General features: G+C 48.0%; 1 protein-coding gene across 1 annotated transcript in view; it reads right to left on the bottom strand.

The window, feature by feature from the left end:
- The window catches only part of Tenm4 (teneurin transmembrane protein 4), a 393055-nt gene that overhangs the window by 186033 nt on the left and 181075 nt on the right, over window positions 1–25947 (bottom strand). The window contains 1 exon segment of the mRNA XM_051148959.1: window positions 16567–16802. Within this exon segment, the coding sequence (XP_051004916.1) occupies window positions 16567–16802 (236 nt within the window).

Below are 25947 nucleotides of genomic sequence, written 5' to 3'. Positions count from 1 at the left end.
CTCAGTTATCCCCCTTAGGATGAGTTGCAATGGCTAAAATTAAAAAGTAAAAATAAAAACAAAACAAAAACGACTCAATGTAAAGCTGTACTGTGAGCACAGCTAGCGTTGTTCTTTGGGATGCTTCAGGAGGCTTTCTTTTTATACCCAGACTGTCCTAAGCAACACCACATGCATGCCAGATTGTAGCCAATGCAGAGTGGGAGTGGAGTCTGTCCAACGCATAGAACACGGTCATTTACTGGTGTCCTGACTTTGGGCAAAGGTCTTAGCCTAGCTCACTCTCAGCTTCCTCCTCTTCAAAATGAAGCTTACTTATAACACTCAGCCCAAAGGATCAAGTGAGAATTCACGGAATCATCTCCAAGTGGAGCCTGGCACATAGTAAGAGCTTGAAAAATGGCAGCCATCATAACCACGGCCGCTTGATGTCTTGCTGCCCTTAGCTCCTGTGCTTACTGAGAAATTAAGCCAGCTCCGTTGCATGCTCTGTTTTTCTTTCTTTCTCTGTACTCCTCATGACTCCCTGCCACACCATCTGCAGGTTCCTTTAAGCTGCAGGCACTCTTGTGTTCCCATGAGTTGACAGACTCTGGGCACAGAATGAGAGTTATTTGTCCAACAGATAAAACAGCTTTTAAGGGTAGAATCGCTATAAAGCAGCTTGACAGGATCCCACCGGTGGCTACGTGGGGCTAATTTTAAATCAAGTAAATATACTGCCTTCCCTCCTGTCTCTGGCTAGAGTGTGGCTGCAGAAATCAGGGCTGCAGTCCCTTGCTCACAGCTGCGCTGTTTCTGGATGGGCTCTGGCACCATGGGTCATTTTTCTGCACTGGGTAGCACTGGGGAGAAGGCCGCTTTTGTGTGGCAAATATGTAAGCCCGTGGTCAATATGATTGCCATTTAACTGGAAGGCACAGAGAAACAGTGAGAGGCAGGCAAGCTGAAGATAAAGGGAAACAGGGTTTTAATTTGTACAGAATTCTTACTGCAGTAATGGACTAAGAAAGCTGCCTGCCCTGCCCCCCCCCCCCCCACAGCAGGCTCTACCAAGACCTCTTCCATGCTTTCCTAACATAGAGGCTGGTCTGCTCTCTCCACACTGCCACCCTGCCCCAGCCTCATCATCTGGCTTTCCCTTGTCATTACCAACACTGTTGATTCTACAGTGGAGCAATGTCAATGGCGTATGGTTATGATCAGCGTGGACTCTGTGGCCAAGGACATACAGCAACTTTTCCAGTGGTGATGCTCTCGGGGTGTGGGGTAACTTCCCTTTCTGCAGCTGATGCTTCCTTATCCATAAGATGGTGGCCCCAGTACCTACCTTCAAGAGCTAGAAAGGTACTGAAGTGGGCTCGGTGTGCACCGCAGTGTGCTTAGCAGCTTGGTGCACACTGCAGTGTGCTTAGCGGCTTGGTGCACACCGCAGTGTGCTTACCAACACCCTGACTGCTTCTGTGTTGTTATCAGGGTTTGTGACGAAAAGTAAAACAAGGCCTATGAGGACTTGGGGAGTTACAAGGCCTAAGATGTTGTTTTAGGGTGGGGAAAGGTTGCTTTGGAGACCCACTGGCCCCTTCAAAGGTCAGCTGGGGAGACTCAGGCTTGGCCAGTGCATTTGTGGAGGGCCCTGGGCAAGAACTGTACCCATATCTTCAGACAATCGCTTTGAGCTCCTTCGAGTAAAAGACCCTGTTCTAAAATCACAGAGAAAACTCCGCGAGAGCAGGGAGAGCCCCGCCTCTCCCCAAGAGCTTATTATCCTACCAGGCACTACTTCCCAGATGGAAGGAGTTCAGTCCAATGACCATAGGACGGGCAGTAAGTCAGGCCAGGCCAAGCTAAGAGAGGACCTCTCTCCCCTCAGGCCGGAGACACCTCCTGCTTGCTCTCTCAGTATTAGCTCCAGAGGTGTGGAGCCGGGTGGACACGGACATCATGAGGAGTGTTATTAAAATAATAACAGCTCTTACTTATGAGACTTGTTCCCCTGTGCATGGTATAAAAAGTGATGTCACCGTGTCACTTAAACAACCCTTTAAGGCAGATGTTGTTAGTAACCCATTCTATAGATTGGGAGTCTGAAAGCAGAGCTAGACAGCACACAGTAATTACATTCTGTAGTTTTTTTTTTTTAAAGTGGTCGTCTTCCGATTGTTTACAATTGTACCATTTACTAAGATAGTGCACACCATGGCCTCAGACAGAGAGCCCCAGGGACTCTGGGTCCAACAGCTCCGTTGTTGCCACGGAAGCGCAGCCCAAGCAGCTCCCCCCTCCCCTTATTTAATCTCAGTTCCAACAAAAGTGGCTTCACAAGACCACTGCTGAGGGAACAAGCAGTGAAGAGAGTGACCCTACAGAGAGAACACGCTGAAGCCTGGGGAGAGCCTGTCTACGCCTTATGGTCAAGGCTTTACTGATGACCTTGGGATCAGAAAAACCCAGGGACAGCCTGCCTATTCACACTACTCAGCTGGGGGGCAGGCAGCATTGCCCTCTGGGCAGCTGTGAAGTCTGAGAAACTGCTTGTCCTTTCCTCAGGGGGGCAAGACACTGCCTTAAAGATCTTCTAGGATTGATTCCTCTCTGCGGCACACTGCAACACAGACCACAAATCTACCTGGCTGCGTGCAAGTGACTGCCTTGTCACTGTGTGATCACCCCTCCTTCACCTTCAGAAAAGATCCAGTGTGGTGGAATTAAAACAGAGGGATGGCTAGTCCTGGTGGCTAGGGAGAAGATGCTAGTTGCTCTGTTCCACTTCCATACCACCCAGACGCTATGCTATGGTTGGGTCCCCAGGAACAAAGCTTCCATGTTCTGATTTCCTTTGGCACATGAGTCACATGCCTTATCTTTGTTTTTCTGTGATCAAAGTCAACTAGGAAGTGTTTCCCACTGTCTCTTAAGTGGAGTTTTAATTTGGGCACATATTATTAGTGGAAGGCTTTCCCCCTGGAACATTTGCTTTTGACAGCAATGAAGGTGGACAACTTGCTTTGGACCCTGCCACACAGAGTATCGAAGGGTGGCGTTTCTTTGTAAAGGGGAATGTTTGTGAATGAGGGCTGTACAACCTCACAGGACAGTCTTTGATGTCCTCTCTTACCCTGAGACTCTCTAGGCTCCTGCCCTTGGGCATTCCTACCCTTGGGCTCATCATGGGTTTTTTCCTTCCTGCCTCAGTCTGTGTAGATGACAGATGTGAGGTTCTGTTGCTCTCTGTACACACAGACCCCTGTGTTTAGTTCGGTCTTTGATTAGGAACTTTGAGGGAAGTGCAGGCACCGTAAGGATGATGACCAGGCCAGTGAAGATGACAGCAACGGTATGAACCACAGCCACTGGCTTTAAGCAGAGGCTTTCCCACTGTCAGGTCAGTGCCTAGACACAGAAAATTCTAGGCTAGCTTGGCTACCTGAGACCCTGCCTTAAAAAGAGCAAAGAATAAAAATGAAAGAAGGAAGGAAGGAACGAATGAACAAATGAACAAACAACTCTTGTGGTGTCTCCAGAAGCCTGTAATAGGATCCCTTGCCTTAACAAGATAAGGACACAGAGGCTCAAAGAAGTTCAGCAACTTGACCAAGATTTCCATTTAGTACAACAGTAGGGACTAAATTTAAATATGAATTGGCCTAGACTGACTATAGCCTATAATTTTCTGATTAGATATAGAACTCTGGGAATGACAGAGATGATGAGAAAATGGCTCAGTCCTTCTGTTACATGAACCTGCCTAATTGCTCCGATTTTGCTGGCAATATTTCCCCGAGGACAGGCTCTTGAGGCAATATCTCTTCAGAAGGACTTGGTTTTAGGAAGGCTTTCAATATATGTTGAATATCATGTCTGATGAGCTCTGTTGTTTCTCCCTGTGTAAAAGGCTTGCTTTGTGTGGATTTTGTTGTCCCTCAACATGCCTGTCTAGCCAACATCCATGCTTTTGATTTTTGCCTGGAATGTCTACTACCTTATTAACTTTTAGATGATTCCCTACCCTCTGGTTTGCTTGTTTATTTATTTATTTATTTATTTTGAGACAGGGTCTCACTGTGTAGGCCTGGCTATCCTGGAACTCAATCTTTAGACCAGGCTGGTCTCAAACGCAAGAGATCCTCCTGCTTCTGCTTCCCTCGTACTGCGATTAAAGGCGTGTGTGCCGCCACCTGACAATTTCACTCTATTTTAAGGTGTACTTCTAATATTGCCTCTTCCCTTGAGAGTGTGTCCCTTGGCCTTTACCTCTTGCTTTGCTCCTCTCCCCAACACTGCCCTAATGGTGTCCATTTACGCTTCCTTTCTGCTTACTTCCCTGTCACACTGCTCCCAGTGGAACAGAGTTGTGGACAGAGCCAGGCCCACAGTTCTGGCCTTTTCTTGTTGGGCAATAGCAGGTTAGTCCTGTAACCATGCTGACCCCTGGTTATTCTTCCCTGTGTAGATAAAGATGACATAAAACTGTCCTCTAGGTTCTTGTGCAGATTAAACTTCATGAGGGTTTATTGAAAACAGTCATTATCACATTGCTTAGCAGTTAATGAAATGAAAGCACTCAAATATTCTAGTTTGATACAGTCTATGTTTGGTACAGAGACGGACGTAAACATTTCTATGTGAAGCTATCAACAGGCTCACGGACCCACATAATTATGTATATGTACCACTCTAATGGACTCCATAGGTCTTATGTCTCAGAGGGTAGTTAGGGGACACCAGATGGCAAAGGAGAGTTTGTACTTGTCAGAACAAAAAAATGGTATCTACCCCCAAAATCTCCCTGAAGACCTGCCCATCTCCTACCACCCCCTCTTAACATTCTTGCTCCACACAGAGTTGCATGCTATTGTGTGCACTTATATACAGACACACACAGAACGGAGAAGCAGGGCCTCACTACAGCATCCTAGGGATGGTTTGATGGATAGCATTTGGGACAGCATGATAGCATGGGGACCAGAGCTCAATGAATGAGCCTGCCATTTGTTCTTCCCCACTTGAGGCTGTGAACAAAAACTAAGTCCAAGACGAAAGGCATTGGAAATCTAGCTTCCTGCCAGGCGCCAACAGAAAGGCCCTTTTCTTCAGAGTGGATTGTGGTTTTGGTGACAACCTACAGAAACCTGTTAAGCCTAGGGAAAAAAGCAGGACCACAGTCCCTGAGGTGCTGCTGCCAAGCACGTGGCCGGTCGATCCCAAGGTCTCCCAACAGCTCGCAGGCCTCGCATTTGCTGAGTTCTGAAGCACTGAGGTTACAAAACATGGTCTTTTCAAAGCACCCCGCCTTGCACAGGCTGATTCACGCTGGCTCATTCTGTAAGGAACACAGTACATCTCAGCAAAGGGTCCCCTCCATACACAGCTCAGGTGAGATGAGAGACCCCGAGTCCTCCCACCCTCAGCCAGGTGCAGACACCAGAGGGAAGTGGGCAGCCCGGGAAAATCTGAAGTGCAGATAACTCAGCTCTTAGCTCATGGTTGGTTGAGATCGTTGGGAAGATCAAGTGCATGAAAGGCAAGCATCATTTGGAGCTGTACCTCCAGGCATGTGGTATACTCACAGCTCATGCAAACTGTCTCTGGCTGTTTCATCAGGTCCAACACCCTGAGGTGTCTGGAAACATCTTAGAGGAAAACCCCATGTGGGAAGGCAAAGGCTCTTTGTGTACTGTGAGCTCAGGTGTGAGGCATGGGGATCATCCTCAGAAGTGGTCTCTACAGAGTTTGACACCTGTTTTTTAGGCCCAGCTCTCTAGACTACTTACTGAATGTCACAGCTGAACGAGTAATGTAACCACTTCTGCCTCAATTTCCACCTCAGGAAATGTCTTTGCTAATTGTACTTGGTGCAAGGAATGCCAGAGAAGGCTGATGGTCTCACCAAGACAAGGCTTATGATGCATTTGCTTAGTAAGCCTCTGCTCCAATGGGGCAGGCAACAGAACCCACCTGCACCTTGGTTTCTATAGCTCTACACCCAGAATCCTTTGGTGCAATAGAGATTGAGGCCCAGAGAGGTAAACACAGAAAAGGACGTGTAAGTGTTTCCTTCTGCAAATGCTGATGTCTGTCATTCTCTGCCTCTGTGTGTGCGTCTTTCCTCCAGAGATCCATTCATATCTTCCTTCTCAAGGTCTTCCTTGATGTACAAGCTCCACTTCTTGTGGAAGTCGTAGCTGAACTTCCTGGCTAGAATGAATTGGTGTCTTGTCTCATGGGGAATCCCTCAGGGACGAGGTTCAAAGTCTAGTACCCTAATGTTAACAGCCACCTCATATTGCCAGGAGATCCCCCACGCATCTGGATCTCTAGAAAGCCCTGCATGACTCAAGGGCATTAAGCAGCATGTCCAGCTTTGCCAATCACAGCCCAGGAGGGCTGTGCATCAAATGGGTCAGTGCCTGCTCCTCAATGAGTGTGGGAGGCTCTGCCCACTAATCCCAGATTACCAAAAGCCCAAGATGATTCTAGGGTGTGGAACCTGAGAGGGTCAAATCTCTGGAGGACCTAGCTGCCTGACAGTGAGACCCTAGCCTCTTTGATGAGTCCTATACCAGGGAGAAATGCTATCTCAGAAAGAGATAGATGGTGCCTGAGGAACAACACCTATGGTAGACTTCCGGCCTCCATGTGACATACATACATACATGTGCACATCCCCTCAAACACATGAGTAAATAGACACACACACACACACACACACACACACACAGAGAGAGAGAGACAGAGAGAGAGAGAGAGAGACAGAGAGACAGAGAGACAGAGAGAGAGAGACAGAGAGAGACAGAGAGAGAGAGAGAGAGACAGAGACAGAGAGAGACAGACAGACAGACAGACAGACAGACAGACAGACAGACAGAGACAGAAGGTGGGGGTGTGTGTGCGCAGGTCTGGCTGGGCAAGTCCGCTGAGAAGACTACGCTGTTGTATCCTTTGACTGTATCCTTAGAAGGAAAAGGCTGTATATGGTCTTGTTCTTTTACTGGGATGAGAAAACAGAGTGGAAAAAAAAGTACATTGTGTTTACAACCATTGCTCCCCCCTGCTCCCCACCCTTCTGTGCTCCCCGCTGTGAAGAGTGGCTGAGCTCTGCTTCCCAGCCCTGTCCCAGGCCCCAGCACCATATGTGACACCCTGACTGAACTGATCTTACAGTTATAGATGCTACAAAGCGAAAGAATGGCCAACAGGGAAGCTTTTAGGTAAGTAAACTTAAAGTATGTGACCACACAATAATGAGTCTGGAATAAAAATAAGATTGAAGGAAAAAATTTTTCCAAGGACTCTATTAAGTTGTAAAACCACAGCTTTCCCACCTTCATTGGGCGAAGCTGCAGAAGCATCCTGAGAGACAGCTATGGCCACCTCCTGCCCACCATTCCTCTGCTGCCTCCCCAGGGGTTGCCCGGATTGCTGCTCTTAAAAATGAATGCATTCACAACCTTGGGTTCTGCCTTTCTTGGGATGTTTCCAAACCCAGGATCTGCTAGGCCCACAAGTTCAATGTGTCCAGTCTGCCACTGTGCCAGGAGACAGAATGTCCTTGCTGGTGACTGTTACAAGTAAGCACTGTGTGCCAGCAAGTCACTTTATCCTCAAAATGGCCTGTTAACTGCATTCACAGACTAGGAGAAAGAGGCTCATCACGAGCAGGGTTCATGCATAAAATTTGCACAGTAACCAGGCTAAGGTACAGAGGAAGGCTCGGGACCTGCTGGTCCCTCACAGCCACCTCTGCTGTTCCCTCTCCTAGTCCCACCCCAACCTCATTTCCAGCAGCCATTTGTCACTCTCATGTGATCTAGACTTGGGATCTGAGATGCACAAAAGAATTTGGAGCCTCTACTCTTTCCCTCTTAGTGTCTGCTGGTTCTAGTCTGGATGTTCACCGTTCTAGCTCTCTTCCAAGAAACTTTGGCCAAACACAGCTGAACCAAGACATAAGAAGCTGTGCTGAGAGCCCAGCTTGGTGGGAGCAGTTTCTATCTCCATGGCACATGCAGCCCAATGGTGGGTGCTGATAGTCACCGCTCAATGTCACCGTGATTTAGATGTGACCCCAGACAGTACCATAGCCTATAGAAAGACAGGTGACTAAGTTGCTGGCTTAGTGTGAGGGGTGTCAAGGGCTTCCCTGAATAGTGACATTGAAGAAAAGTTCTTTTGTGGGTTTTTAAAATTTGTGTTTGTGTTGAGCCAAGATCTGGATATTCAGTTTGGCTTGCCTTCAAACTCACTGTCCTGCACCAGCCTCCTGGTTGCTGGGATTATGGTGGTGCACCCCATGCCTGGCTTGGGTGGGGGTCTTGAAAAAAAAGAGAGAAGGAGAAGAAGATGGCAGGTGGCACCCTCCAGAATGAAGAGATATTACCTTATTTGGGTCCCAGAGTCATTTGTGACCCCCACTTTCCACTGATCTCAGCTGAGCCAAGATCACACACAAAGCTCCATGTTTGCAGAACAGTAAGGGAACTGGACCTGTGAGTGGGACCCCAGGGTTTAGTCCTATCCTGCACCATTGGCCTGTCCACACCCGCTTACCACCCAGGATTCCCACGCGGGAGGAGGTAAGGACTCAGCAGAGGCATGAAAATGTCCATGGAAGTGTCGTATGTAACAAGTGAGGATGGCAGTGAAGGTAACAGAGGCAGCAGACTTGACAAGGAAGAGGGTGTGCCATGCTTGAAACTGTGCACACGAAGAAAATGGCCTGGGAGAATTGGCGAGTATCAGCCTGTGCGTTCATACCACTTACTGAGGCTGTGGCTGCTGCTCCACAGGAAAGTCCAGCGCAGCACACAGAAACTCCAGGATATATGCAGGGCTCATCTTTAGAACTTGTGTTTTAAAAGAGATAAAATCCAGGCATGGTATACACCTGTGATCCGAGCACTGCAAAGGTGGAAATAGGTAGATCCTGGGGACCTCCTGGTTAGCCAGCCTCGCCTACTGGGTGAGGCCCTGGCTGATGATAAACCAAGCCAAACCAAACCATACAATAACAGACAGACGGACAGATAGACAGACAGATGGTGCCAGAGGCATGACACTGCTGCTCCAGGAACTTGAAATACTAAAGCATATATTAACATTTTCTCAACTGCATTATTTTATGTAATTATTGATTTCAGAGATAGTAAACAAAGACCTTCTTTACCACACTTTTCTAAAACAGTGCCTGGACCAAGAAGGGAAGAACGCTTTTCAGAGGCTGAAAGTGAGGAAAGGGGGCTGATCATGAAGAACAGAAGAGGGACATGTTCTGTGCTTGGCTCACATGGGTGGTGACAGGTTTCCTGTCTGTCAGCACTCCCAAAAATGGTATAAAAGTGATCTATGTGTCCATCAGATTACAATAGTGAATTTGAGAAGCAAGGGCTGGGGCCTTGTGTCTGAGTGGGTGTGAGGGTGAGGGAGACACTCTTGTGGGACAGTGATATCTCTGTGCACCAGCAGTGAGGCCCTGAGGTTATAGTCAGAGCCCTGGACGGCTCTGTGGGAAAGAATCCTAAGATGTGGGGGCTGGTTCCATCCATCTGCCCTGGAGTTCCCTTCCACCTGTTGTACGCTCTGTGAGGCCCCTCTATGTGGCTCCCTGGGGCTCTGGCTGCTGATTTTGTTCAATCAACAAGAGATGAGAGGAATGGAAGAGCGAGATGGTGGCAAATAGTCCCTGGCTCCATCACCATCACCCTGCTGCTGAAGACCACAGCTCCCAAGAAGCATCCTCTCCTGGCCTCTCCTGACTTCGGTAAGCACTCATTCCCTTTCTTACCCTGCAATGCTTGGTACCCTCTGGTACCATTAGTCTAGAGCCATTTTGATGCTTGATATATGGCACTCGCCTTGGCAATTAGCTTCTTTATTATATTACTCTCAGATTAGAAGCAAATGAGCAATCAAACATAGAACCAAACAAACAAATAGAACAACCTACTGCTTGATAATTCTACTGCCAGGAAGATCACCCCCAAACTGTTCTATTGTGGGGAAGTTTGGGCAAGACTGCAAGACTTTTCTTTCATGCTGAGATGAAACATGTTGAGTGAGTCATAGTTTCAAGCAGTCTCTTGTTTGTTCATTTTTTTTTGTTTGTTTGTTCATTTTTATTCCTGCCTAACAAGTAAGAAAGCGAGAGCTTAATGAAGACAAGGCCTTACCTGGGTGGCAGAGCTAGACTCTGTGGAGGGATGACACAGACAAGGTCATGGCCCTGTAAAGTCTGGGCACTTACCCCTCCTCTCATTCCAGAGCACTGTGCATGTGGACAGAGGCCAAAGAGGACACTAGATGTCATGTTCTGCCACTGTCCATCTTCCTTCTTTGAGATGGAGCTGCTAACCAAACATGGAGTTCAGCAAGCCTCAGAGACTCTTCAGTTTCCCCCTCCCCACAGTACTAGGGCTACAGGCAGGTATGCAACTCGGCCAAGATTTTCCTGTGGATGCTGGGGATCCCAATTATAGTCCTTGTGCTTGCACCCAATGGACCATCTCCCAAGCGCCCACACACACACATTTTTTATGCCCCATGCCTGACTCTGTCCTCCGGAACTGCACAGGTTGAGTCAGCTTGCTATCCAGGACAGCCTTTCTGACATGCCAGTCTCTAGGCCTTCCTCTTGGGGAACTGGAAGACATTTGTGTGAGGTAAGTTGTAAAGAGTACAGCCCCTGGATGTCTTGCCGTTAGCAATTTCTACAGAGCAGTAAGAGGATCAGCCCTATGGAGAAAGGCATTAATGCAGGATCCTGTATCTTCATCACTCTTCTCCTCCTCCTGAAAGATCAGGTTCTACGGATTGTCACTCCTCCCCCACCCCGGCCATTCTTTGGGCTATAAAGTTAAACCTATGGCTTCTGTCCAAAAGGCCTGATGTGAGGTTGAAGAGAAAGGAGAAAACAATGAGCCTAAAGTTGCTCACTAATAGTACCCAGGTCCCCGTTGCAGCAGGCCTGTGCCTACGAAACAAATGCCCCCTGAGGCCCGAAGCTGCATGAAAGAGCCAGATGTGGCTAAGGACTAGTGGAGGGGCCTATGATCACCCTAGTTCCCATGGCTAATGTTTTCCCCACTCTTCTCATGTCCATCTCATGCCAGGAGGTGAAACAAACACTTCCCATGGCCTAAACTTCCTACATAGATTACCCATAGCCGACTTAAGTATTGTGTAAGGTCCTTAATTCAATAAAGCATTTGTGAACGCAGCTACCTTGTGCTGGGTTCTGGGCAAGATACTTGGCCATGGGATATGTGTACTGCAGCTCTCTTGGGATGAGACGGCTACTATCCCTTCCTGTGGCATTGCTGCTACCCTGAAGGCCAGAGTTCATGGGGTACTGTAGCTTGAATGGGAAATGTCTCCCCTAGACGTTGTGAACACTTGCTCCCCAGCTGGTGGCACTGTCTTGGAAGGCTATGGAATTTGGAGAGTTGGAGCCTTGCTAAAGGAAGTGGGCCCTTGGGGGGTGGGGCTGGAGGGTTCATAGCCTTACCAGACTTCCTGCTCACTGTCTGCTTTCTGAATATGTATCAAATGTAACTTATCTGCCTCACATTCTTGCCATTATAGCTTCTGTGCCATGACAGACTGTACCCCTTCTTAAATTATAGGTCCAATTCAACCTTTCCTTCCTTAATCGCTTTTGTCAGCTATTCTAACATAGTGATGAGAAAAGTAACTAATAATTGAAATGGGGTGTCAGAGATCTTTAGGGAGCCAACATTCTGTGCAAAAACACACTCATTGCCCAAGTGCACCTCTCCCAACACTTTCCAGACGGCCTCCGGAAGTGGATGACTCAAGCCCCACCAGACCCCACACTGCAAAGCGGCCTCTTGAAGAACAGCAATTAAGCTTGGCAACGTCCTCGCTTACAAACTAAACTATCACCACTTTGTGCCAGAGTTGGCTTAGTCTTTGCAGCCCACACTCAGTTTCTGGGAGAGGTGAAAATACGACCTAATTAATGCAACAATCAGTCACCGCTTCTGAGCATGCAGCAATGTCCCACTCGGAGGCGGCTACAGATCATATTTGTGACACTCTGTATTTTCTGGTACAATTCCCACCGGCAGAGAACTGTGCTCTGGAAAAGGCTGGATAGATCACCTACATCCACCAAACCTCAAGCTGATATAACTGACGTTCAAGGAGCAGTAATGACAGTCTTCCAAAGGCCACCAGTAAGGGACGTCTCCTTGACCATTTTGCCCCTTAGCTTAACTGGAACAGCTCTATCCTTCCTTCTACTATGCAGACGTAGAAACAAGACTCAATGGGTTATACTCCTGGAGGGCACTAGCTTCTATATACACAGTACAGCGAACTCACCTCCCACCCATAAGGGTGGGCCTGGACATGGTGTGGAAGAGCCAGCATCCCAGGGTGCTCTGGGGCCTTCATTTAAATGGGAAGTCTTTCCTTGCCCCTAGTCCACAGGGTTTCTGGCCAGACAGGCGCTTGAAGCAGCCTCAAGATCAGAATCTGTAGCTCATCTCCTGCCTCTTGCACAGCTGTGCAGAAGTGAGGGAAGCTGTCAGCTTCGTGTGGCTCCAGCTAACTGTCAGTGGAGCAAAATCAACTTTTGTCCTACTTAAAGAAAAGACACGGGGGCATTTCAGATGACGGTTCCTTTTGTGGCTGCTCTCCTGGAACAGCCAGACATCCCAACAAATGTGCTTTGACAAGCACCCTGTTTGCTTTCTCAGCTGCTCTGGTGTCTACTGCAGGCTGGGAGGCTGGCAGGCTACACAAGGCAAGATTGGATCAGGTCTTCCCTCAAAAGATAAAGACAAGGGGCTGGAGAAATGGCTCAGTAGTTAAGAGCACTGCCTGCTCTTCCAAAGGACCCGGGTTCAATTCCCAGCACCCACATAGCAGCTCACAACTGTCTGTAACTCCAAGATTCTGACACCCTCACACCAACACACATAAATTAAAAATAAAATAAAATAAAATAAAAAAAGATAAAGACATGGATACTCTGCCTTGTGGCAGTGACACAAGTAATACTCTGTGCCAGGTACGTGTGTGTGCGCTGTGTGTATGTGTGTATGAGTGTATACTGTGTGTGTGTGCACACGCATGCGTGTGGGGGGGCAGAGTAGGTACTCTGTATAAACCTCCTTCCTTGCTCCCACTTCTCAGACATGGAAACTAAGGCTGCAAGGCTTATAAGTAAGGGAGCTGAGGTCTTAAAGTCAGATGCCTAATCTCAGAAGCCAGACTCTTAAGGGGGACTTGGGCCAATCATGCCCACGATGAGAACAAGGCAGAAATGGGAAGCTGAGGTTTGGAGAGGTGAAGAATGGCATCTAAGCTTCCCCAGTGACTAAAGATCAGAAGTGCGACCTTAAGTGGGGTCTTTCAGCTCAGCAAAGACCTCCATCACCATATCTAAAGGCACAGGCTTGGAAATCCAGAGTCCTGGCTGAATGGAAGCTAGGTCATCTGTTACCTGTAGGATCCTGGAAAGTTGTCACTTTCTCTAAGCTTTAGATCTCCATGAGGAAATAATACTGATTCCACAGAATCACTGTGGGGATCCAGAGAGAGTCCTGGGCTTGGCCCAGTGCTAGGACCACATTCCTAATGTGCGTCACGTTCCTAATGTTTAGCATCATGAGACAGTAAGTGAGTCACTTAAGCTCCATGGGGCTCTCCGGTCCTCATCTGCAAATGGGAACGTAACTCACTGGAGTTCAGAGATTTCAACAGAAAAGTACAAGTGAGGTGTTTAAGCTAAAAAGGAGCACTAATAACTACAAAATCTCAGAACTAAAGGCGGCCGAGCTTGTGAATGACAGACAGTGACCACTTTTCTACACTACACATATTTTTGTTTTACTGAAAATACTCTAAGAAAGATCAAAATGCTGTGAGAACGAAGCATCGTTTACATGATAGCCCAGCGTCACCTGCGCGTCTCCCAAGCAGATTCCTCTAGAAAAGGAAAGGCAAGGTGATCAGACGGAGACCAACGAGGATCTGAAAACCATAAAAGCAGGAGTGAAGTAGGGTGAGAAACATCCGCATGGTTGCCTGTCTGAATGGGAGTCCTTTGGAGTGAAAAAGAGCTACATCTCTCCCTTTGAAGACATCACATCACTGTGAAAAGGTCCTGGGGGAGGGGTCTACCCTAAGCAAGTAAGTAAGCGAGGGCCCAAAGGCAAGTTTCCACGGAGTGTTAACTCCAATTTCTCTATTTTCCCATGAAAATACTAATAAATACGTCTGAAACTTAAAGGTCAGTCACTGTTCATTTCTCAGCCCAGTTCCCAGCTAAGGGGCTGAATGTCAAATAGCTCTGTCAGGATCGCCACCCAGATATAGCTGCCCTGGGCAGATATTAGAAGTAACAGTCTTTCCCGCCCTTTGTGTCTGTCTCCCCCTCTGCTGGGTAGGTGATACAATTCTTATCTCGAATTTGATAGGCTGTAGAAAATAATTACAAATGAAAAAGGTTATTCATAATTTTTAAATGAGTTAATTAGTAAACCCAGTCAGACTCACTCATTACAGTAATTAATAATTGATTATACTTGAAATTAAACACAATTTTTCATCAAAAATCTAATTAAAATATCTGTGCTTTTTGCCTGTTGATTAGATCAGTTGGTCTGCTGGAAAAGAGTCTTTGTTAAGGATATTTGTGCTTGGCTGGAACAATTAATTTGATTTTTAATAATTGATAGTTTCTTATAAGTTAGTCATCACAGCCTATAATTATGGCCAAGCAAGATGCTCGCATGTTCATTCTAGCCCTCATCAGCTGGAAGAACCCAGGTACCAAGGTTGCCATGCCCAACCCTTGAAGAAAGGTGTGGCTGGTCCCCACACCTGCAGTGCATTCATCTGCATCGCCTAACTCCAGCCTCAGAGGCATCCTTCTGGGAAATCAGTGAGCTGTCGGGTCAACAGTTGCCATGTAAGCCTTTACTAAGTCTATCCAAATGCTTAGGCTTGACTCTTTGATGTCTTTCTTGGGTGTGATTGCTATAGTCTGGCCTTCGGTTTCTTATCAGAAGCAAGCATTTACTCTTAGTGAGGACATGTTATTAGTGGACTGACTGCTGCTAACTGGACTTGCAAATTCTCCTAACGTTATCTTACATCTGATTCCTTCCTTTAATGCCCATGTTGCCATTATTTTAGCTGAAGTCATCAGCTTTTTCTGACAAATTAGTTCTTTGTGACCACTTCCCAAGAGCTCTGCCATCAATTCCTTCTTTATGAAATGAAACCTAACTGTGACCTACCACTGCCGGTAGACAGCTCTTCAATGGTTCTTGGATTGCCCATCCAGCAAGGTGCCCTTCCTGTTTGCTCCAAGGTGATCATTGACAGACCTTAACAGTCTACATCATCACCTCAACCCTATCCATGTTCAAAACATTTTTCCATTTCTGCAACGAGTAGTGGCACATGTCCTAGGAATCATCCCTCATGACGGCACAGCAATGCCTCTCAAGACAAGCTCCCTTTGCATCCATGGTGACAGCTTGCTAGAGAGTTTTTCTTGGCAGAGGGAAGTGCTCTGTCTTCCTTTGGCCTCTGCTGGTCTGTTCTATTTCTACTTCCTGCCGTAAGCTGAAAACAATCTCACTTGCTTCCAGGTCTTTGTCTGAACTCCTCCACTTGGGTTCAAGGCCTTCTCAGGCTAGCATGACCCACCTTCAACCTTGGAAAATGCACTAAGAGCTAAGCCAAACCCACTTTGGATGCCTTTTCTTATTATCATAGAGGTTTCAGAAATCCTCATTGCGCCCACATCTATTTAGATTAATTTCTTTCCCAGAAGAAAACCAAAGAGAAGAATCAGAAGTCAAAAACCAGGTTTTGCTAGAAATGTGTCCAAAGAATGCCAAGTAGAAGCCATCCCGCTGGAGCAGGGCCACATGTCACAGGACCCTGAGGTTAGGTAGGAAATTCCCGGGCCCTGTGGTTCTGGGCCTTTGCTTCCTCGCTCAGGCAGCTCTCCACTCACTGGGGCCTGCTGCTTCTCATGCAGGGCTGTTTGTTTGTTTGATTGTTTGAGTGCTGACCATGGTTTCACAATCATGGAAGTTTCTACCACCACCCTGCCCAACACTCACCTGAAGCTTTCCTGGTAGTTTCCTTTGAACTGCAAGATTCTCTATCTCCCTGCTTCTCACCTAACCACAGCCAGCAGCCACCGAGCCTGCTGCCCAGTCTTCCTAAGTTGCAATTTTATCTTCAGTGACTCTGATATATGACACTCATGTCACAGACCGCCGGCTCAAAGTCTTCAGTGACTTATGCCTCAGTGTTATGGATCTAACACACATAGGGCAGATGCTAATATTCCTTCTGGGCCCAAGCACAGAGGAGAGAGCGGGAGGGGCTTGAAGAGCTGCCCCTACGGTGTGGGGTGCAGACTAGACCAGTGCAAGGTTTCTTAGTACAACCTGTGCACTATGACTGTGGAGCTGGTGTAGTGCCTTCGGTGGTCCTGGGTGCTTTGGTTGGTGCCCCCTGGGCCAAATGGGAGCCATGGGGAGCTGCCGGGGAGGAGGAGGAGGAGGACATGCTTACCCACAAAGTATGCGAGCAGGATGACCAGTGTAGCTGAGATGACGATGGCGCTCAGGGCTGCACACTTCCAGTTGCAGTACTTAGAAGGCTTCTTGAGGTTAAAGGCTGGTCGGGAGAAGGTGCTGCGGGGCAGGGGCCGGGGTGGGGGCGAATACACGGTGCTAGACGTTAAGGGGTACCCTGGGGATGTGGTGCAGAAGAGCGGGGAGGTGCCTCCAGGCTTGAAGAGGAAGTGCCTGTGGATGGAGAGAGGTGGGAAGGTGTCAGGGTCTGTCAGCTAACCAGGCACACAGGCCAACCTGCAGGATAGAGGCGCAGAAGAAGCAGCATGCAGAGGAGCCTGGAGGAAGAGAGAGAGAAAGAATCATCACAGGGAAGATGGCAGGCTCAGGAAACGTCACGGACCAGACCACAAACAGGATACAAAAAGACACATTTGCACACAGCACTAATAGGACAGTGCCACAGGAATACCCATTCAGGGCAGAAGACACTACTAACTCTACAGAGGTTGCCCTGAGGTCCTTTTCCTGGGAACACTGGAGCTGGGGGTAGGAGCTGGGTCTTGGGAAATAAACTGTGCTTTCTAAAGTCATTACAGTAGTTTAGGGGTTGACTAAAGTCCTGAGCATCTCCTGGAGGCCACTGGGAGTTAATTTTTTCCCCCTGTTGGTCTAATACCTGCATCCCAGTGTACCTTGGTAAGACATTGGAAGCCTATCTTTTTCAATGGAATTTTGCTGGGGTAGACGAGCCAAGAACTCACTCCTAAGCTTTGCCCATGAGTGAATGACTGGTAACAATGCTGTCTGAAGAGCCCATGTAAAAGCCGTGTGGAGGATAGACTGGCAATTCCATCTCATAGTCCAGCGGTAGTCTTGAAAGCAACAGAGTATCGTCAAAGCATATGGTTGTGGCCAAAGGAGGTGTTCAAATATCCTACCCAGTGTGGCCTGAACCATGGCTTTGGGAGGACTTATGGGCTGCTTGCCTTGTACCACACAGTCCTGGAATCTTAGGACAAACCTGTCCTTCCTGGGTTAGAAGACATTTGTACCACAGATACACACTTAAGACCAGAATACATAAGACACAGGGCCTGCGCTGTGGAAAAATTGCTATGTGAGATGGTTTCCAGAATGGCGAAGGCAGCCAATGAGATGCTGAGAGCTGCATATTAACAGGACTTCTGTTAATATGCTGGGGGGCGGGGCGGGGCCAGGGTATTCCAAGGACAAACTTGCAAGTTGAACATGGACTTGGGGATGTGCATGCAGCATGGCATCACTTTTTCCAGGAGCTTCCCAGGGAAAGGTCTCAGGGGTCTGCATGCAAGTGCAGGAGCGACAGGGAGAGCACAAACAGGGGAGCATGGGGTGGGGGGTGTGCTACCTACCCGTCACTGTAAGCCCCATCATGGCGGGAGGCGCTGAGAATGTCCATCTCAATGAGGTTGTCCTGCAATGTCCCTAGGAATGGCTGCTTGCCTAGGTTTCTACGCACACATGGAGACATGAATGAAGCAATGAGTCATGCATCGATGAAGGGGATAGAATAGAAACAAATGAGAGTGGCTGTTGGGTGCAGCTGTGCATGAGACCAGCAGGGGCAAAGGTTCCAGGCAGTAGGTCAGTGTGCAAAGCCACGTGTGCAAGGGAATCCACCTGGCACACAGCATCTGGAAGGAGCACTCTCTATACAAACCCGCAAGGCTGGAAGCTGTGGACATCCAACCACAGTTCTCATTGAAGAGGACTGGCAGGTGCCCAGCAGTGGGATAGGCACGTTATACCTATTTTCTCAAATCTTCAAAATAGATGCTATGCAAGGAAGGCAGAGTGACCCCGGTACAGCAGAGGAGGATACTGGGATATGTAGTTATAGTGGGACTTGCCAAGGTCACTAGTAGGCAAGGCTCAAAGCAAGAACTTGAACTTGTTTGTCTGGATCCAAAGCCCAGTGTTCTCCTCTACTCACTCCGCATCTGCTAAAGCAACATCTGGAAACACCCACTCGGCTTCTCTGAAGACACAAGAGCACCAAGGACTTGTGGCCACACTATCTTCTGAAGAAGGAGAATATTCTGGAGAGTTGTGCCCTGCCCAGGCCCAGCAGAGCCCCAGGGAAGCAACTGGTACCCTGAGATGGGGCCATGGCATCTGAATTTTAATTAAGTCCCTGTTGATGTGGACTCTGGTTAGAGTCTCACCATTTGTCAGCAGTGTAAGAATTGGGTGGTAATTGGTTAGTAGGAAACACAGTCCGCTGAAGACATAAGGAAGGGTGCTTTGTCTGTGATAACGCTACAATGCTTATGCATTCATCTGACTGCACTCCAGAGTGAATATAGCCACCCTCGACCTTCTGGCTCTCAACCGTTCCTGCTGGGTGATGCCATTCACCCTTAAGGGCTCTGGATCCTACTTCCAACTAGTTTCAGGACCATTGCTGCCTCACAATAAGATATACCAGAGGGAGGAGAGATGGCAGCAAGCCAGCTCCAGGCTTCAGTCCTGCCAAGGAACCCATGTGCCTCTTACCAGGCCTTTCTATATCACCTCTTTCATGTGCAACTTTGGGTACAAATCATAACTTCTCTGAATCATCCTTCCTATACACTAGGGATTATAACACCATGGTTGCTCTGGGGCCAACTGGGATGATGCTAAATGTGATGGCTGGCCTATCCTGCAGCCATCACATGTGGTCTGCTGTTCTAGAAGCTCTGTGATTGACTTACATTTATTCCCCAATCAACTCCTATCAAGGCAGCTCTGTCATCTCCCCTTGCAGACTGGTGGGGCGTGGCTTACAGAAGCAACTCTTCTGAGGCCATATCACATGATGACTAGGTGGGAGGAATTACCCTGGAACTGAGTTTGTTAGGCCTTAGGCCCTTTGCTCCACAGCCCTGTGCACTCTACACAGCCTGACTTGCCTACCACTGCTTCAAACCAAGAGAGAGAGGGATCATCTGGAGGTGGCAACATCCCAGGGATAATAGAGTACAAAGTGACACTGTTTTGTAGCTGGCTTGATATACATTCAGAATGAGGCATTTCATGGGCCTTGCCCTATGGAGAGTCACAAGCTAGAGCCCACCACTAGCAGGAATTTTCGCTGTGGGGCTCCCACAGTACCTGGGAGATATGCAGGGGTTGCAAGTCCTTAGAGCAGCTTAGTTATTTTCTCTAAGCGGGAAGCACTGTTGATGAGAGAGCCAAGGGACAAGGCAGATGCTCAACTCAAGGCCCCAGCTGCCTCATTCATCTGCCCTTGGCAGAAAATCACTCTGAGAATCTATGAAAGGGTAATAACCACTCACTTACACAACCAGACGTGAGCTATGTGGGTCCCTTGTCTGCTTGTTAACCCTCTCCAGTCCTTACCAGACCCACAAAGTCTTATAGGATCTGGTCTGGATTGCTCCTCTCAAGTCATACTCCTGGCTACAAACACACTGGCTTCCTTGTCTCTCTTAAACAAGCTATGCTTGAACCGCTATCCTCCTATAAATATTCCCTAGACTGTAGCTCCTGCCAGAGCTGACTTCTCATGGACCCACAGAGGCTCCCCTTTTACTCCCCAGCTACTCACTGACCCTTTGTACTGCTTTAGCACGCACGCGTGCGCACGCACGCGCATACACACACACACACACACACGCATGCACGCGTGCTCAGGGAGTGACGATGAGGAACTCAGCGGTGCTTGTCTGCATAGTATGTTTCTTCCTAATGTAATTCTAGTTCTACGAGGCAGGTGTCCTTTATGTCCAGCTTGTTGCTATGTGCCCAAAGGAGAAGATTGCCTGGTACCCACATGTAGTCACTAAACAGATCTGAACTGAGTGCTGCTGGGTTCAGGGTATGCAGGAGGTAGCCTGCCCTGGCATAATGGCAGACACACAGTCAGTGCCTAGAGACAGCAGCAGGTGGGAGGGGCTGTGCATTGTTATCTCCTCTAGTCTCTTGTTCTAAGAAGGATTTCTACATCACCCGCCACGCAGAGGCCCTGCAGTGTCGGCTCAGAAGACCTGAACAGCATTCTGCTGCCTTCCTGCACTGATGCCAGCTCCACACCCTGTTTTCTGGGAGTGCTTGTGAGTCTGGCAGCGGCCTATGTTCCAGAGAGTCAAGCCTGAACCTCATAATCACCAAAAACAAACAAATAAAGCATGCACTTTAAAGGGCCAAGAAATAAGATCAAAATGTCAATGGCAGGATATTTCAAGTGCCTGGGTCACGTGGTTTTATTATAAATATGTGTATTTATGTGTAAATATGTGTTCCTGTGTGCCGGGACATGTGAAGGCTGGAGAATAAATGTGGGCACTAATCCTTAGGCATCATTCATCTTTTTCTTTTTCTCTGGGAGTGAGGGTCTCTTCAGTGGCCTGGAGCTTGCTAATTAGGGTAGGATAGCTAGCCAGCAAGCCCCATGGATCCATCTGTCTGTATCTCCCCAGCAGTGGGATTATAGCGTGTGCTATCACACTCTGAATTTTTATTCAGGTTCTGGGGATCACACCCATGTCTTGATGCTCGGGAAGCAAGCGGTTGCCTGATTGAGCTGTCTCTCCATCCCTATTTTAACTTTTACAATTTTGAAAGAAACATGTTTTAAAAAGAGAGACAGCTGACAATCATCACTTAAAAGCACAGAGCTGGAGGATAAGGGGACAGGCCATGGAGCAGAGGGAAGGATTTCTCAAGCTACACGGTGACAGAGCTCTTGCATGTGCTTCTGCTGGCGTGCCAACTCCGGCATTCGTCATTTAGGCCACTCAGAAATTTGGGAGGGGGCAGGACTTGGTGAAAGTGACAGTGACTCAAACTGTTGCTGTGGTAAAATAACCTCACTCTATATTTTTGAAACTTTAGTTCTGGAGCAAGCTATTTGGCCTTGTGTGACTGATGAGGAAGCTAAGGGCTAGGGAGACATGTGCCCTGACCCCAAACTCACACAAGTCAGTGATAGAGCATTAATCGAGTCAGGGATGTCCTGAATCCCCGCTCAAGGATCCCCTAATTTTTCTGCTTACGTAAGCCACTGTGCTGTGTTGTGTTTCTGTCCACAAAGCCCTGGGGCAGCCATCACCACATCGGAGTGTCATGTCTACTGAGTGGTGCAGGACAGTGGGGATCATATCGCCCATGAGGCAGCTGACACCTCATGGAGTAGAGATGTCAGTGATGTAGCCAAGCTCATGAGGATCAGCTAGGCACCTGGTGTTCAGACACATTGATGGAGGAAAGAAACAACAACAGCAGCAGCAGCAGCAGCAGCAGCAGCAGCAGCAGCAGCCAGCTCTTCGAGGCCACGCCTATCATCTGAAAGGCTGATCTCATAATGTTACTACTTAGAAGCTGTGACCTCATGACCACAGGAAGTATGCGACCTTTTTTTCAATGTCCTGAACTCCGCTGCTGCTCACTTCTCTCTGTCACTCTCAGGAGATCCCTGGTCCTCCCACTTCACTCTACTGCTTGCCATCCTCCTCAGGCCCTTCCTCTATCTGGCTCTGTGCCTCTGTCCAGCTTCTATCCACCGACAAGCCCTGCCAATGGATGCCTGGAGAAGCTGCTTTATTTTTCCCTTGTTTGTGAGACAGGATCTCACTATGGAACATCACACTCACCATCCTCCTGCCTTAGTCTTCTGAGTGCTCCTGCGACTGCATCTGGCCCAAGAAGACACTTAGCAGTGACCAGGAAGGGGGCTTTGGACAGTGGCTAGACACAAGCACTCTGGAACTAGAGACCTTGGGTGTTCTAGCCTTCTCACACGCTGGCTTCGGGATCTTTCTCCAGTAACTTAGAGTTTTTGTTTTTTTTTGTTTTGTTTTGGCTTGGTTTTTGGTTTTTCGAGACAGTTTCTCTGTGTAGCCTTGGTTGTCCTGGACTCACTTTGTAGACCAGGGTGGCCTTGAACACACAGAGATCTGCCTGCCTCTGCCTCCTGAGTGCTGGGATTAAAGGCATGCGCCACCACGTCCGGCCCGTAACGTTTTTATGATTCAGATCTTCTTCACTAAATGGGAAGTGTGTGTGGGGGGGGGGCGGGGTGCATGTGTGTGTAGTGTGTGTGTGGTGTGTGTGCGCCTGTGTGTGGTGTGTGTGTGCCTGTGTATGGTGTGTGTGTGTCTTTTTGTAGTGTGCATGTGTGTGTGATGTATGTGTGTCATATGTGGTATGCGTGTGTGTGTGTGTGTGTGTGTGTGTGTGTGTGTGTGTGTGTGTGTGTGTGTGTTAAGAAGAGCACTTAGTCATGCAGAAAAGACTTAGGATGAAGTCCTGACTGCTGTCAAAGGTGTTGCTAAGACTGGGCCCTAGTTGCATCTGGAAACACAGGTTTTAGGAGGGTTCCCTGTGCGAACTGATACAGGCGATTGCTGCACTGTGCACAAACTACATACTCAACTCAACGCTACATACATATTTTTCTTCTAGGAGGCTGTAATTTCAGTATATTCCAGTCTGAGGTTGTCCATATGGCAATCCCTATTATAACCCTGGGGTACTGAGTCCCTATTGTGCCTCCTGCCTGGCAGTATTTCATGTGTGTAGGGGGGCAGGGTACGCCTATTCTGGGTGACTCCATGGGGTGAAGCCCGGTTTGAAGCTCCTAACCTCACCCCACACATCTTTCCTTTACTGATTTTGCTTTACATCTTTTCACTTTGATGAACTCAGAGCTGAGCTTGTGGCAGAGTATCATGAGCTCTATTTGCAAATCACCAAAGTGGTTTTGGGGACCTCAAACATATAACTATTTGTGGGAGGGTTGGGAGGGCCAAGGGGTCCGGATAGCACCTGGCAGATCACAGGGCAGTCTCTGAGAGTGGCTGGCATGACTGTGGATGAGCTCAGGCAAACGGGACGATATCTTCTCTGAGTGCTGCGTTTGCTCCAGCCAAGCATCATCTTGTGCTTTCATCCCTTCATAGGTCTGCCTCCATCTAGAAACTTCTGGCATGGCAGTGGGCTTTGTCTTATATACATCTGAGATCAAACTGCCCAGTGACAGGAAAGACTGCCAGTTCCAACTCTGTAGTACTGTTTTTACAAATAAAGCAATGAGGCTCAGGTGGGTTAAGTGACTTTCTGTGGTTGTCCTGACCTATCCGGAGGCCCCGTGTCTCATTTGAGGAGCCATGGTAGGGCTGCCGGGTAGTCCTCATCCCTGAGGTTACAAATTCGGTATGACCACAGAATGGGCTCCAGGCTGCTGAAGCAGGCCTGACATGAGCTGAGGCAGAGCAGAGGTCTGGTGGCCTTCTGTTCAGGATTCACCCTGCATCCGACAGGAGTCTGATAGGTTATTACTCAGACAGTGTCTGTGAAATCCATTAGCTGCTTGATGCAGCAGCCACTCAAAGAAGTGGATCAGAGACTGAGGGACTCTTGGCACATGGCTCCACACAGAAGAACCACCGATGCTCAGGGAGGACTTCCTCCAGCTCTGGGGAACACAGGTAGGTCCAGGCTCCTCCCTGGAGGACTCATCTAACCTTAGAGATTGTCAGAGGTATATATAAGAAGGGAACAGGTCTACAGAATCGTCCTCTCTCCATCCTTCCGATACTTTCCCCCTTTTTTTCCTGGATAAAATGCAATCCCATTTAGTCATCTTACCAGCTGCTATGGTTTCTGCACATTAGCTTGGATTCTTAACATGGACTCTGCTTAACAAGGAAGTAAGTGTGTGTGTGTGTGTGTGTGTGTGTGTGTGGTACTAGGGGGCTCTCCTGGGTATTGGCAAAAGCCTGGGGACAACCTGTCAAGTAGGACTGGTTCTATTGGGCTTCCTCTTCTCTTCTGTACCTTCAGGACGTCTGACTCGCTTTATCTCAGTCACGTGGCTCTAGGGCCACTGGGAAATTGTCCCTTTATCTCCCACTCAAGTCTCAGTTAGGCATAGTCAGTCACCCATTTGTCTCATCTTCATTCTTCCTACCTGTGTGTTTGTATTAGAACCTTTTGCCATGTTGTGGAAGCACTGTGTCATGGGCTAGGGACCCTGTGGTAAAGAACAGAGTGTCCCCCAGCTTCCTCTACCATGACAACCTACCGCAAGAGGCTGGTCTCTGGGATACCAAGTGAGTATTTACTGATAACAAGTCCTACTGTAAACTCACAGAGTCCCTAAGATGTTATATCTCAATGTAACTGTAAAAAAAAAGCAGGATGGTGGGTTCCAAAGCTTCGATGCTTCTCCCATTGAGAAGTGGGGTCTGTTTCCTCTCACCTTGAAGCAGGCTGGCCCATGACCACTTCAGCCAACAAAACAAAGCAGAATTGGTGCTATGCTGATTCTAAGCTAAGCTTACAGGAGGATCAACGGCTTCTGTCTCAGTACCTTGGAAGCCTGATTTATACACAGAATGAAGTTCAGAGGATTATAGGCAGAGGGCTGGAGGCAACTTAGGGGTGAAGACATCCCCACAGTCAGGTGTAAGGCCTACGATGCTAGCTGAAGACTAATTGACCCCATTAATACCCTGTGGAGTGGGAGCCATCTAAGACTTTCCCTACCTCCGACTTTCCCTGTGAAGAGCCAGCTACACATTTCCTAAGCTAGTAAGTAAAGTGGGGACATTTGCTATGGAGCAATAGGCAGCTGGAACCAGGAATTACTGTTATTTTCAGGGGTGAAAATATATAACATCAAGGTCTATGAGTGTGTGGTAGGGTGGGGGGGGTTGAGTAGGGGGTGTACCTGACCCTGAGGACTGTGCTTTGAAACACTCTCGGTGGTGAATGGCCTGTCACACCCTCAGAACACCAGGCCACAGTTTGGCAAAGCAAAGTTTCCTCTCTCATTCACCCCTGTGGTGGGTAGGAACTCATGGATGTTTCTCAAAGACTTAGTTCTTTATAGAATTGACAAAAGGAAGCAGAGCTTTTCAGAAATGTGGAAGTGGCTCTTACAATGTGAATTATAGATACTGGCCACTGTATGTGTGTTTCTTCCATTTACTTCTTCCTATCCTTTTTGAAAGTATAATTTTTTATCCTAATCTTTCAATGAAGAAATCAAGGCTTGGGGATGCTGAACAACTCCTTCAGTTAGCAGATGTGTTTAACCTACAGCTATGATGGGCTGAAGATAGCTACGAATGTGGCCTAACACAAAACCATTAGTGTACCTAAAGCATTATGAGGCATGAGTGTGTGTGTGTGTGTGTGTGTGTGTGTGTGTGTGTGTGCGCGCGCGCTGTTGTTGTTTTGGTAACTTGATTATATGGTTTTCAAATGTGAACTTTGTTGATATGCCATGTTGTCATGCCAAAATCTTTAGCATGCCTAAAAGGTAAGAAGATGGCTCATCTACTTTAAAAATTTCACAATCTGTCCTCGATGCTCAGTTGCTGATTCT

Source organism: Acomys russatus, chromosome 7 (genome assembly GCF_903995435.1).
Source record: "Acomys russatus chromosome 7, mAcoRus1.1, whole genome shotgun sequence".
Lineage (NCBI taxonomy): Eukaryota > Metazoa > Chordata > Mammalia > Rodentia > Muridae > Acomys > Acomys russatus.
This window is presented reverse-complemented; position numbering and strand designations above follow the sequence as displayed.